Genomic DNA, 13,233 nt, shown 5'->3' on the forward strand with positions numbered 1-13,233 from the left:
TGAAGTTTTAACACAGCCATAGCTCAGTGTCTCTCTCACCCGAGCGAGCCTTGTGGTAAAATTTTAAAGTCAATCGATCATAATGAAAATCAACATATACACTTGTATGAATCCCAAGATCCAATGACTAGTGCGTGTGACAAATTTTCCAATGTCTCTTGTGGGCCATTGGATCTAGGCATTTTAATTGGCAGCCACTCGACTGGTGTCTATTGTCAGCTGTCTAATCAAATATTTGTCAGCATCAACCGTTGGATTGGCTATGACAAAATTGTCGTCATCAAAATATCTGAAATAGACACATCTTATTGTGAAACTCTCTTTATAATGAGGATACGTAGATCACAAGTTAAAAAAATCATACCCAGTTTGCAATCCAGTTTAGCCACTCGATTGGTGTTTATTGTCAACCGTTTAATCAAATATTCGTCAGCATCAACCGTTGGATTGATTATGACAAAATTGTTGTCGTCAAGATATCTAAAATAGACACGTCTTATTGTGAAACTCTTTTTATAATGAGGATACGTAGATCACAGGTTAAAAAAATTATACCCAGTTTGCAATCAAGTCCCGAAATTTAACGTATTATCGTAAACTTCTAGAAATTACAAAAATGGTACAACCAAGTACTTCAATTAAATTTCATTTGTTTAATTAATGGAAAATCAAATGCTGACTTCTATTTAACGCTTTTGAGAACACTCATTGCTCTTCTAGCTTCAATTAGGTGACGCATCAATAAGATAAAACGACATTCACTAGTGCCTCTCCGGAAAACCTTGCCGAACTTGGGCCTCCTCACCTACTGTACTTCATCTTCCTTCATTCATTCATTAATCTTCGCCATTGCTCGGTAGCGCCTTTAGCTGCTACCCTGCTACCCTTCCATCATCCTCTTGTCATTGCTCTCTCGCCTTGAACATTGTGCATGTCGAGTCCAAGAATCGCCACAAGCATTCAATCCAACCCCGTTTCAATCCTTAAACACTGCTGCCTGCATCTATCTTCTACTATTCTCAATCTTTTTTTTAAAGAAAAGTAACCGGAAAGAAGATGATCCCGTTTTGGCAGATTTCATACCTTCTCAAAAAGGAGAGCTGAGGACCTAAGCAAGTCCTTTTTGGTAAAATAGGGATATCCCCACGGGATTTGGCCAAGTAACCCGATCCCGTTTTGGCAGATTTCATACCTTCTAAAAAAGGAGAGTTGAACTTTCACTTAACTAAAAAGACTAGGTGAAATTAGGCGAGATTAAATGGATAAGTACCTATTGCTTGTATGCCAATTCTAACCTAACATTTTATTGTACCAATTTAATTATAAAATTTTCATAATTTGCCAATTGAGTCATTCTAACCAACCTTAATTGGAAATCGCTGATATGAATATCAGCCACCCTATGTGGCAATTGGTAGACTAATCTACGTTGGTCAAGTGCTTACTACTTGCTTTGGTTGACTTGAGCAATTTTTACAATTTCCTTCATTATTTTCCTTTCATTTTGGCCGGTGAGGGTCGTAGTGTTTGCCATATGGACCAATTCACAAAATGTGAATAGGTTTAGAACCAAACTAAAATAATTGAAAGATTTATGACTTAATTAAGACAATTACAATGACTTTACAACTCTTTTGGAAAATTTTCCTAGCAGCTGCCAGGTGAAATGTGAATTGATGGAGGAAATGAACGTGTCAAAAGATAGAGAGGATCTTCGTGCAAACGATATAGAGTCTGCTGCCTCGTGTGAATAAATTAAGGGACACTCATTATGATGGTTGGTTTTATAACTATATCCTATTTTTGATCCGACGGTCCAAGTTTGCTAAAGTCAATGAACCCATATTGCACCACGTCTTAGGGTCAATGGGCCGACACCCAACACTAAGCGCTCGCATGTGACAAAATTTGGGTTGACATGAAGCCCACTACATACCCACCAGTCTTGACCGACCAATATCTACTTGTGAAATCTTTGGGCCGAACACCTCCGGTTAGTAATTCAAAAAATTATAAAAAAAGAGACGATCTTATTTGTTCATTATAAAGATAAATGAAAAAAGGCAACAGTCCCTAAATGAAAATACACTATCGATGATGTTGGTTAACATGTGGAGCTTGTCTTATCTTTTCATTTGGTCCTTTTAACCTGCGTTTTCCTCTCTGGGATTTTTCTCGAGTCTAAAACGAGCTGCATAATTTCAGCACCAACTTAATGGATTACTCAGACTTTATATTTAATAACAAACATTGTTCTCGCTTTGGATTGACCTCCTCTTTTCCACTGAATTCATTACGTGCAAAGTTTTGAAGCATTCATGGCGGAGAGTGCTCTTCTTATCACGTTAGTTGAAAACATGAAATAGGATACAAGTTTATAGGGAAACTACTGAAAAAGGTTATAAACCTATTATATTGTGTTAATTCAGTCATAAACATTTTAATTTATTAATGTAATCATAAACATTTTGACAATTCGCCAATATAGTTCATTTGACCAATTTCAATTGGAAATCGTTAACATGAATGTTGGGTATTCTATGTGGCATAGTTTGTGCTAATATAGATAAATTTAATTTTTTTTTATACCTTTTTGCTTTTTTCTTTAATTTCCCTTCCTTTCTTTCCCCTCAAGTGTGGGCTCGTGAGGTCATTGACCATAGACCCTCATTGGCCAACAAGGGTGAGGGTGGTGACGCCCTCGCTTGGTCTAGGTGAGAGCCATGATGCTCTTGTTGGCCATAGGCAAGGGCATTGCCTAGCAATGGTCTGTGGGTGAGGTTGTAAGAAAAATAGAGAAAGAAAAGAAAAGAGAAAAAAAAAAAAAAAAATCAAAAAGTTCTTATTTAGTCACATGATAGTAATAATGCGATGTAATTGACCTATAGTCAATGAATATCATTTTAATTGGCATCTTATGTACGTGCATTTCATCTTTGATTGGTCGATTACACCACGTGTCACTGTCACGTGATGTATACGTCACGTCTTTAAAAATATATTTTTCTCATTCCAATCATCACTATACAGTCGCACAGCATTAATGCATCATACAAAATTAAACAAAGCATTGCCTAAGATTATGTTTTTCGAACCCACTATTCAGATTAAGGAAGCTGAAGTGAGAATTGTCGAAGGTTGCAGCGGGGAAGTCTTGACTCTGAAAAAGAAAATCGACAAAATGGGCTACTGAAAGATCCGGGCTAACCGAAACTGGTGGGGCACATTGGATGCCCAATTCGAGAGAGCGACCTGGCCCGGCCCATATTACATAGCGGGGACATTTCGGTAATTTGGCACACTCTTGAGGACTAGGGTTTCAGTACATAATGGCGTGCTCCTGCGGGGAGGCGGCCGAGTCCAGACATAGAGCCAGCTCTTCCTTTCGACCTTCGCCTCCGTCTCCTCCCAGGTAAGCTTTCCGGGCGGCTCCGCCGCGGTCAGATTCTCGTTCTTGCGTTCCTCCGTTTAGTTGTTCGTCGTCGTCTTCGAATGCTTAACCATGCCCAGTATGCTCTTGTGTTTTTTGTGGGGGCGTTTCGACGCTCGTTATCGGATCACGGGTGAATGCGCATGTTTTGTCGTGGGTATAGATTAAGCTCGTGGGTTTGTGCATTTTGCTTGGAATTACGGTGGCTCGCTTTGTTTTCTTTTCCGAGTCGTGGGTGTTGAATCTGGTGATTTGAAAGTTTGTAAGTTATGGGAGAATCCGTTGGACTCGGGCTGTTATTCGCATGGCGAGCACTGGACGGTGACGTGTTGATGCTGCTTGGGTTTTGGTGACTGACCGAGAAATGGTGTGATGGGTGTGGCCTGTTATGTGTCTCAAGTCTCATCTACTTAATATGCAAAAGGTTCGATCTTTTGGGTACGAGAGTTGTGTTCTGTCATTCTCATTGGGTCACTTTGCTTGAGGTGCGAGCTGTTCGTAGGCTCGGTGTGGTTTCTAAAGTTTTTCTTTTGTTCATCAAGAGGCATGTCTGACTCGATCTGGGGTTGTTCCGATGTTTTATTTTTCTCTGGAGAAAGTGTTGTGTGGACGTTTGAGCTCGCCGACTATTGATCCCCTGTGAAATACCCATTCCTCTTGAGACTTAAATATTCCTCGTAGATATTTGGGCGTCTTTTACCCTTTATATTTTTCTTGCTGAATACCATTTTCATGTGATTTTTTGTTTTGCAGGTAAGCCATCATGAAGCATAACAACGTTGTGCCAAGTGGGCACTTCAGGAAGCACTGGCAGAACTATGTCAAGACCTGGTTCAACCAGCCTGCAAGGAAATCGAGGAGACGCCAAGGTAAATTAGTTGCTGAGATGTTGATTGGAAACCTGGCTTTAGTTCTTAGCATTTAATTTCTCTGGTGGATCTTTTTCTGCCTTTATAATTTACATAGTCTGTTATTATCTCCAGCGAGGCAACAGAAGGCTGTGAAGATTTTCCCAAGGCCTACAGCTGGACCTCTTAGACCTGTTGTTCATGGTCAAACTCTGAAGTACAACATGAAAGTTAGGGCTGGAAAAGGGTTCTCTTTGGAAGAACTGAAGGTCGAGTTTATTGTCTTGTGATGGATTCCATTTGTTTGTTGAATTTTTATATGTTTATCCTTTAACCTGTGCTAATTTGTTGTGGAGGAAGCTTTTCTTTTCTACTACTCATTTTACACTGCAAAGTTGGTAGTTACATAGGGATGCAATTGAAAGTTAATTATTTTTGTGGTGAAAGTCGGAGAAGGAGCAATCTTGTATTTTGATTTTATGATCCATGTTGATGGAATATTGTTGAGTCATGACCACCTGGAAAAGTAGGGCATGTTAAAGCGAAGCAAACATCTTGTTGATTTGTTTTCTTGACTGATCTTTGTCAGTCCTGGGGCTCTGCATGTGTCTTTTTTGGGTGATTGGATGCTTATTACTTTAAATATTTGAGCTTGTTTAGCTGAGACTCTATCTATTTATGTGCGTTTGTGGAAGAAATCCGAATACTTTTTGCTTTTACTTACACAGGAACTTCTTTGGTATTTCAGTCAGCAGGTATCCCCAAGAAATTGGCTCCAACCATTGGAATTGCTGTGGATCACCGAAGGAAGAACCGATCCCTAGAAGGCCTTCAAGCTAATGTGCAGAGGCTGAAGACCTACAAGGCTAAGTTGGTTGTCTTCCCAAGAAGAGCTCGCAAATTCAAGGTAAACCTGGTCTGCCAATTACTTTCATCAAATCATTATAGTACTTTGTCGAGTCCAACCTCTATGGTTGCTGAATACTAATTTGCCATTTATTTCTACAGGCTGGTGACTCCACTGCAGAAGAGTTGGCATCTGCAACTCAAGTCCAAGGTAGCTACATGCCGATTGTGAGGGAGAAGCCAGCAGTTGAGCTTGTGAAGGTTACTGAGGAGATGAAATCCTTCAATGCTTATGCCAAGCTCCGTGTGGAGCGGATGAACACACGCCATGTCGGTGCGAGGATGAAGAAGGCGGCCGAAGCTGAGAAGGAAGATAAGAAGTAGAGCGTTTTGTCAGTTTACCAGCTCGCTGATAGAAAGGTGCTTAGGATTATCCTACTTTGGAGAATTTGTATTTTGCTGTCGTTTTCTGAGACGTCTTTTGTTTCATTACATTGGAAAGACCTGATTGATGAATCTGGAATTTTGAGCGTATCTATTTTAAACTCTTGAATGGAATGATGCATATGCCTACACTTTCATTTTTTAATCGCTCAAACCTAACTGGTGACTTGCGATTTTGAGACATGCATACCTTTTTCAACACTTTGGCTATGGCCTAGCTCTTTCAGTTGCAAAATTTCATGTAATTTTTGTGGGGCTCTAGTGCTGCTGGATGAAAATAGTTTTCAGAGAGATGCTATGGTCTGCTATAGCTGTTAGAACCGCCCTTGCAATTAGGGACGATTCATGGTAACTGGATCTCATGGGAGTAGGGAAGAATTATTCTAGGGGAACTGTTTTCCTCAAAGATCGGTATCTGTTCAAAGTTTATGAACTTCAGGCTTTAATATGGCAGATTGACCTGATGCAAACCGTAATGTGATTTTAATGTCATGAAGTGTGCTTTGTAAAACTTAGCCAGGATCGGCCTCTATGTTCTGTAAAACTTAGCCTGGATCGGCCTTTATACGCGTACTTGCTTCACTTCGTTAGGCAACTCTTACGACTCTTACAAAATATATCGAAGACAATGAAGAAGATGTTCTTGATTTCAAGCAAAAGACCGGAAACGTAAGAAAGCGGAGATGGCGAAGCTCCTGCTGTTAAGTGCGTTCATGCCGGTAAACCGCGAACTCAACGTAGGTGGGAGTCCTTCGACGTGATCATAGCTCCCTCCATACTATTTCGCTCATCATCCTTAATCCCAACCATCAACATGCTGGCCTGGTGGCGGAGGGTAGAGGTCCGAGGATGTTCCTTCAAGCAAGCATTCGCGACCATCCTTGCTGTTAACATCTTCGTGCAGCCATGGATGCATCGAAGGCTTCCTCAAACCCTCCAATTCAGTCGCGACTTCCTTCATCGTCGGCCTCTCCTCACCTCTCGAGCTGACGCACTTCTTAATTATCTCGGCAACCCCCTTTATCTGATCCGAAGTCGACTCTACCAATTGAGGGTCGAGGACATCGCTTAGCCGGTCTTCCTCCATGTTGAGAACAAAGTACGTGCCCAAGTTCCTTGCTTCCTGCGGTCTCTGCAGATCCACGACCTTCTTGCTCATCAAGAGCTCTGCGAGGACCACCCCGAAGCTGTAGACATCGCTCTTCTCCGTGAGGTGACCGCTCTCAAAGTACTCTGGATCCGTGTGAGCATGACCCCTTCGTTGATGAATTGCTCTATGTTCGACCTATCGACGCCGGCTGTTCTGGATTTCTTGATGGCAACGACGCGATTGCTGGGTAAGATTTCTTTATACACCGTACCGAAACCGCCTTGGCCGAGAGTCCTCTCTTCGTCGTAGCTGTTGGTCGCAGATATGAGCTCTTCAGCTGAGAAAACTCTGGTTGAATCCACATCACCCTCGGTTGTAGCAAGCCGTTGCTTCAGTAGCATTCCTCCCTTTTGTCGGAAATATCTTTCCCTCGTTTTGAGGATGTTCCTCTTCTTCATGCAAAGATACAGCCATCCTGCAACGATTATCAAGGACAAGACGCCAAAGCTCGTCCCTGAAAAGTTAATTCGTGAATTTTAGATGGAGGGTAAGGAATGAGGACCTACTTAATGAGAAATTATTGGATAACAATTTTTGATCAATTGTGAGAATAACAATTTATTCCTAAAAGTAAATTTCAATTCAAAGAGGAAGGAAGAGGAAGGAAAAAGCATCCAGCTAATCCCATTTTTAATTTTGGAAAGAATAAATAGACTCAAATTAGGTGGTGATGTGCCGTGAGTAGAGAGAGAGAGATGAGTTAATTAGTGAGAGAATTCCATGTTAGAAAAACTATCCTAAAAATCCTACACATATTGTATGACGGTTATTCGATTCTAATTTTTTTTAATTTGGCTAATTTAATTCTAAATATTTTAATTATTTTTTAATATTGTCCATCCAACTAATTTAGACCAAAAATCAATGACATGGATATTAACTAACCTACATGGCATAGGCAATGTTGATAGGAAAGATTTTTGCAAGCTTTTAAGTCTCTGAATTTTTTCTATTTTTCTTTTCTTTCTCTTTATTTACTTTCTTTCTTTTTTTCCTATCTACTGTTCATCTTCTTCCTCCACCAGCCATAGCCGAGTCTGAGCGATCGGTAGAGGAAGAAGATGAACAATAAAATAGGAAAAAAAAGAAAATAGAAAGAAAAGAAAAAAGGACAAAATTTTTATTTTTATTTTTAAAAATACAAAAATTCATATAAGTGATTTATGACCCAAATTGGTTTGATGTTCCACATTCAAATATTGTAAAAAATATTAAAACTAAATTGACTAAAATAGAAAGTTTAGTACTAGATTATTCGTAATACAATAGATTTAAAACTTTTCATACAATTCTCCTCATCCTTGTCACCTACTTTCCAATATTGCATCAATAAAAACTTTCGAAATAGCAAGTCCAATGAAAAAGTGTCAACCTCCCTAAAGTATTGATAAGTGGAGTCATATACTTTTTGTAAATTGTCCAAAAGGCAATAATTCAGTCATAAAATTTTAAATTGTGACAATTGAGTTCTAAAATTTTTCAAATTTTGTAAGTTTATCGGACCAATTTTGATTCAAAATTACTATCGTGGATGTTGGCCATCCTACGTGATATAACCGATATTGACGTGAGATGCTGACTTGGATACTTTTTAATTATATTTTAGGGTTACTACCTTAAAAAACCCCAAACTGGTACATTTGTGACAAATTTACCCCAAACTATTTTTTTTACCATGAAAACCTCAAACTGGACACACTGTGACAAATTTACTCGACTAACTATAAAAAACCCTAAACCGGTATATTTATGACAAATTTACACCAAACTAATTTATTCGACCACAAAAAACCCCAAACCGATAAATTTGTGACTAATATACCCTCCAAAAAATTAGATTAATACCACAAAAAAATCATAAAAATTATAAACGTGACAAACAGTGTAAAATCCCAAATTGATATATCGGTCAATTGTCACGTGTTATTTAACTTTATAATTTAACAAGAAAATTTAACTAAAATTAACAAAAGGTAAATTTGTCACAAGTGTACTTGTTTAGGTAAATTTGTCAAAGGTATATCAGTTTGGGGTTTTGGTGGTCAAAAAATAGTTTGAGGTAAATTTGTCACGGGTATACCCGATTTAGGGTTTTTCAATGTATTAACCCTATATTTTAATATATATATTTTTATTTTTATTGAATTTTTTTTCTTCTCTTTTCCTTCTTTACCTTTTTTACTTTACTTTACTATTTTATTTTTAATAAAAATGGAAAATAAAAAAAAAAATAAAAATAAAATCGAAAAATATTAAAATATTATTTAAAATTATCTATATCAACACTTTGGTCATGTCATATAGGATTACTAATATTTGCGTTAGTAATTTTCAATCAAAATTGACTGGATGGATTCAATTACTAAAACGTGAAAATGTTTAAGACTTAATTTACACAATTAAAAAGTTTTGGTTATAAATTTGGCAATAATATTGAGACTTTTAGAACCCCATACTCTTTAGTATGATCGCTAGCCTGATGAGAAATTAACATTGTGTATCCTCAGTGGCGGTTAAGTTGTGCCTCACCACGACGTGAGAGCCCTAGAGCTCTATTGGAGGCCATCCTACCTGTCAGCTAACTCTTTGGGTTAAAATGATTACGTTATTTATTTAACATGTTAGTGTCGCATGGCCCAATCCTCCGATTGAGGAGAATTATTTTTCTTCCTTCCCCCCCGTATTTCACCTTTCAGTTTAAGAAACGGTCCAAACTAGTTTCATATATATGAGAGTTGTTTTCACATTAAAAAAAATTTGCTCACCTAGAGCGACTTTTTTCTTGGTCTGAAATAGTTCGTTCATTCACCTAGAGCGACTTTGATAACAGGGAATTCAGAATTTTAGCAATGCATTCACGCCCATCTTTCCGACCATCGCCGAAAAATCCTTCAAGGCACGAGTAATTATAACTTCCAATCGTGTTTGTGCATATCCCTTCGCGTGGATTGTTGTTGGGATCCACGCATTCGTCGACATCTGAAACACAAACTTCACAGAAATTAACCTACTTTGCATATCAATATCCAGCATAAGCAAAGTCCCGAGACCCTAAATTCTCTTATCTTTCCTATTATTAATAAGAAAACTCAAAACTTTTTGACTCGATTAACATGTGCATTGGATAAAACTTCACTCATATATATGATGGCGGGTGCGGTCCCTAGGACTAATTTGAGCGGAAGGCATGACTATTTGAGCATCACATCTGAATTACTCACTGACTTATCACACAAACGCACATGCCGCACGTGCCGGCATGCATTTGTTCATTCATACTTACTTTCATATGATTCAAGCATGTTTATATGCTTTTGAATGTTTGGAAACGGACCTTGGCAGCCGGGACTCAGGTAGGGATTTCCGTTAAAACCTTGATTGCATTGGCATCTGTATCTAGGGCCATTATCTGAATCATAACAATTACTATTCTCCTTACACGCATATGTACTCAAATCTTTTCAAGCCTCGATGCAAGTTTGATCTCCGATGACCCAATCGAGCATGATGGGCACGGACTAGGCAGTCCGATTGATGAATGTCGGGTCCGAAAAATAGGATAGCCCGCGGAAATGAAATTGCTCTTGTTCACCCAAGAAGGCATAGGTACATGGATTGAAGGACCAAACGTTCGTGTGATTGTTAAGGTTGAAAGGCTTGCGTAGAAGTACTTTAAGCCTTTAGGAATGGAGGTTGGACAACAACCGATTCCCTTGCTCGAACATAGAGCCGTACATCCACTAGTGAAATTAAGGGCATCGGAGCCTAGAATTAAGGCAAAGTCGTCGCATCCGATGACGGTGAACTTATTGGCGACATTGAAGAATGTGTGAGGAGAATTGGCTAATTGATACCGCGTCGATTTCTAGCGATGAGGGAACCTAAATCAGAATAGCAGTTAAATGCGATGAAGCTCTTAATACGCACCTGGGCATCAGATATGTGGACCACCTCCAAATTACTCGTGCTTATGAATGCTTTTGGAGGGTCATATAGCGCGGTGCAGTTAATATCTTGATAAGAGCCTGACGAGCAACCCGTTCCAATATGCCAAAAGGGTACGAAACAGTTAGGTTTCCGTATTGGCTCTGACATCTGGGCTTTGTGGTCGCCATGGCCGTCGTCGTTGTGGTCACAATTGAATGAACCAAAAGCCATGAAAGGGAGGGGAGAGCAAAGTGGATGGGAGAGATTGTATGCCTAAAAGTCATGACAGCAAAAGAGCTTGAAGTTAGATGTGACAAAATGTGGAAGGATGGATGCGCTTTTGTATTGGTCACTTGTCCTGCCAGGTCAACTTGTTAACAAATGGTGGGTCAATTGCAAGTTGGGCACTTATTTTGGATTTTCTGAACTTTCCCTTGGGGCAATTTGCTGTTTGTATCATTTGGCTTTCTCCACCAACCTTTAAAATGCTGGGGTCATTCTTTGGTGAGTTCCTCTCTCGTTGTGTACGATTGTTGTCCCACTGTCTGTCGGGTCATTGCTCGTGTCAAAAGAAATTTAAAACTCCTTTATCCTTATTGTTCTTTTCTTTTTTTGTATCGAATAAGTATCCATAACTCATGAGACATTGACTTATCTTTTATAAAGTGTGGTAGTCTCTCCCTCCAAACAATCTAAATAATTATTGGAGACATATAGGTCTGCACTCTTGCTAGTGGCTTTAAAACAATGATTGAATTCAGATGTTGAGCAAGATAGATAAAGACGCTTATTACTAAGCAACTTTTTTGTAAACTCCTTTATCTTATAATCAAGTTAGCCTGTTACATTTCGTGCCTATTTTATGTTATTCCACCGCTCACCATAAACTAAGCTCTAAAACGAGTTAATCTCTGACTTGTCAAAAGAAATCCATCTGTTTTCCGTTTCTGGTTTGCAAATTTCTGCAGGGTAAGTAATTTATTAAATAAGTTGGTAATTAATTTGCATTTTGGTAAGTAATAATTATACATTCTCCCATACCGACGATATCATTTTTGGAACTACTTAGTCAAGGTGATTTTCGGTTTTACCATAACCAATGAATAATTTTAAAAATTTGGGTGTTGTTTGATAGTTAGAAATTCATAAATTGTGATAATAAAAATGATTTTCTTCCCGACTTCTTTCGCCTTTTTGGCGTTTCCTGTAACACCTCTATAATATGTGATTATACAATCACTAGCATCTGACAGGACAATGGCATTTATGATATTCGCTACCTCAAAAAACACATATTGGATAAATAAGTTGGAACGCATGAATTACTCTGCTAAGCTCGTGAATCACACAACAACAAAAATAGGCAAAGTTCAAATAGATGACTCAAACGAAAAAATACATTAGATAATCAATCCCTATTTCTGACTTCTGCCTTTGGTTGATGGTTGGTACGTAAGATAAAATATGTATCGATATCTATTTTTTTTTTAAATAAAGCAACTATAAAAAAAAGTACAACTTCCAAACACAACAAATCATCATGAACAAAAATAATAATGATCGAACCCGTCTAGGCATGAGTAGCGATCCACTTGTAACCTTTCTGATCAAATTCTAATAAAGTTGACTTGGGATTTCCCCATTTGTTTGATTGGCTCAAACCATTATAACAAGCTGAAGACAAATCGACCGACCGACATACAAGTAACTTAGAAATGACTCCAGGAGAGCTTATCGATGACATCTTTTGGAAAAGGCTTGCTTTTAGAGGGTCACTTCATTCATCAGGGATTCCGCCACCTAAGGTGGAGTTCCTGATATGGAGTATTAGGGAAAACAAAGAATACGGACAAAAGTTTTATGCAACTCTTTTCATATCTTAAAATTGTTTTGGGTATAATGTCTCATTGCTAAAATACGTGATTAATAAAATGTGTCATATATACATATAGTCTCCATGCAATTAATGGTTTAAGTGTTTTTGTTAGACTAATTTAGTGTCATAGTACAAAGTCAAGATTTTAGATTCTATCATGGATTCTAACAACTGGCTCACACAAAGTAAAAGAGTATGCGCCGTGCCAAGCTCTCAACAGGAGCCACTTGTCCATGCTCGAGTACCTAAAAGTTGCGGTGACCAAGTTGCGCCGACAGTCATTTCCCAGCACGCCTGAATTGAACACTAAACCCAAGATTTCGTTTGGCTCGGTACGCATGCAAAGAACAATGTAATGTGGTATTTATCAGGGGTGTTATGGATTCAATCAGAATGAGGAGAAAGCTAGAAGCTTTGGTTACTTGTTTGTCTCAGTTTATAGCCCATTTTCGAATTTAAGGGGTCGTAATTCTTGTGATTCGACTTGGTAAAATCTCAACGTGTCGAAGGTTGATGAAATATATCGCCATCTTTGGCCGTAGGTCACACGGACAAACCATACCACTGCATGTGTATTCTAGTTTTGCTGCTGCTCTTCAATCTTACAAGAACAGCAATGGATGAGTATGGTCAATCGGGTAAACTCTTGAAGCTAGCTCCCGAGGAATTAGAGAGGACGGATTTTGAATCGAGAATGAAAGAAAAATCTGCA

General features: G+C 38.6%; 2 protein-coding genes across 2 annotated transcripts; one reads left to right on the forward strand and one right to left on the reverse strand.

The window, feature by feature from the left end:
- Positions 1 to 3,324: 3,324 nt before the first annotated feature.
- LOC104442341 (60S ribosomal protein L13-2) lies at positions 3,325 to 5,708 on the forward strand. The gene is made up of 5 exons (XM_010055740.3): positions 3,325 to 3,412; positions 4,184 to 4,299; positions 4,414 to 4,547; positions 5,027 to 5,185; positions 5,287 to 5,708. Exons 2-5 carry the CDS (start codon positions 4,194 to 4,196, stop codon positions 5,506 to 5,508), a joined length of 621 nt encoding a protein of 206 aa, XP_010054042.1. The 5' UTR covers positions 3,325 to 3,412; positions 4,184 to 4,193; the 3' UTR covers positions 5,509 to 5,708.
- Positions 5,709 to 6,364: 656 nt separating this feature from the next.
- Positions 6,365 to 7,059, reverse strand: LOC120290276 (wall-associated receptor kinase-like 10). The gene is made up of 2 exons (XM_039306147.1): positions 6,930 to 7,059; positions 6,365 to 6,801 (listed from the first exon to the last, which is right to left on the reverse strand). Exons 1-2 carry the CDS (start codon positions 7,057 to 7,059, stop codon positions 6,365 to 6,367), a joined length of 567 nt encoding a protein of 188 aa, XP_039162081.1.
- Between the last annotated feature and the right edge of the window lie 6,174 nt (positions 7,060 to 13,233).

This window comes from Eucalyptus grandis, chromosome 2, assembly GCF_016545825.1.
Source record: "Eucalyptus grandis isolate ANBG69807.140 chromosome 2, ASM1654582v1, whole genome shotgun sequence".
NCBI classification, from domain to species: domain Eukaryota; kingdom Viridiplantae; phylum Streptophyta; class Magnoliopsida; order Myrtales; family Myrtaceae; genus Eucalyptus; species Eucalyptus grandis.

What these genes read in the sequence shown, in the direction of transcription:
- LOC120290276 (XM_039306147.1), bottom strand. Translation starts at nt 7,059, where the DNA reads ATGCTACTGAAGCAACGGCTTGCTACAACCGAGGGTGATGTGGATTCA. An exon ending in TCTCGGCCAAGGCGGTTTCG is followed by an intron (nt 6,802 to 6,929) that starts GTACGGTGTATA and finishes ACACGGATCCAG; the next exon opens with AGTACTTTGAGAGCGGTCAC.
- LOC104442341 (XM_010055740.3), top strand. Translation starts at nt 4,194, where the DNA reads ATGAAGCATAACAACGTTGTGCCAAGTGGGCACTTCAGGAAGCACTGG. An exon ending in GAAATCGAGGAGACGCCAAG is followed by an intron (nt 4,300 to 4,413) that starts GTAAATTAGTTG and finishes TATTATCTCCAG; the next exon opens with CGAGGCAACAGAAGGCTGTG. An exon ending in GAAGAGCTCGCAAATTCAAG is followed by an intron (nt 5,186 to 5,286) that starts GTAAACCTGGTC and finishes TTATTTCTACAG; the next exon opens with GCTGGTGACTCCACTGCAGA.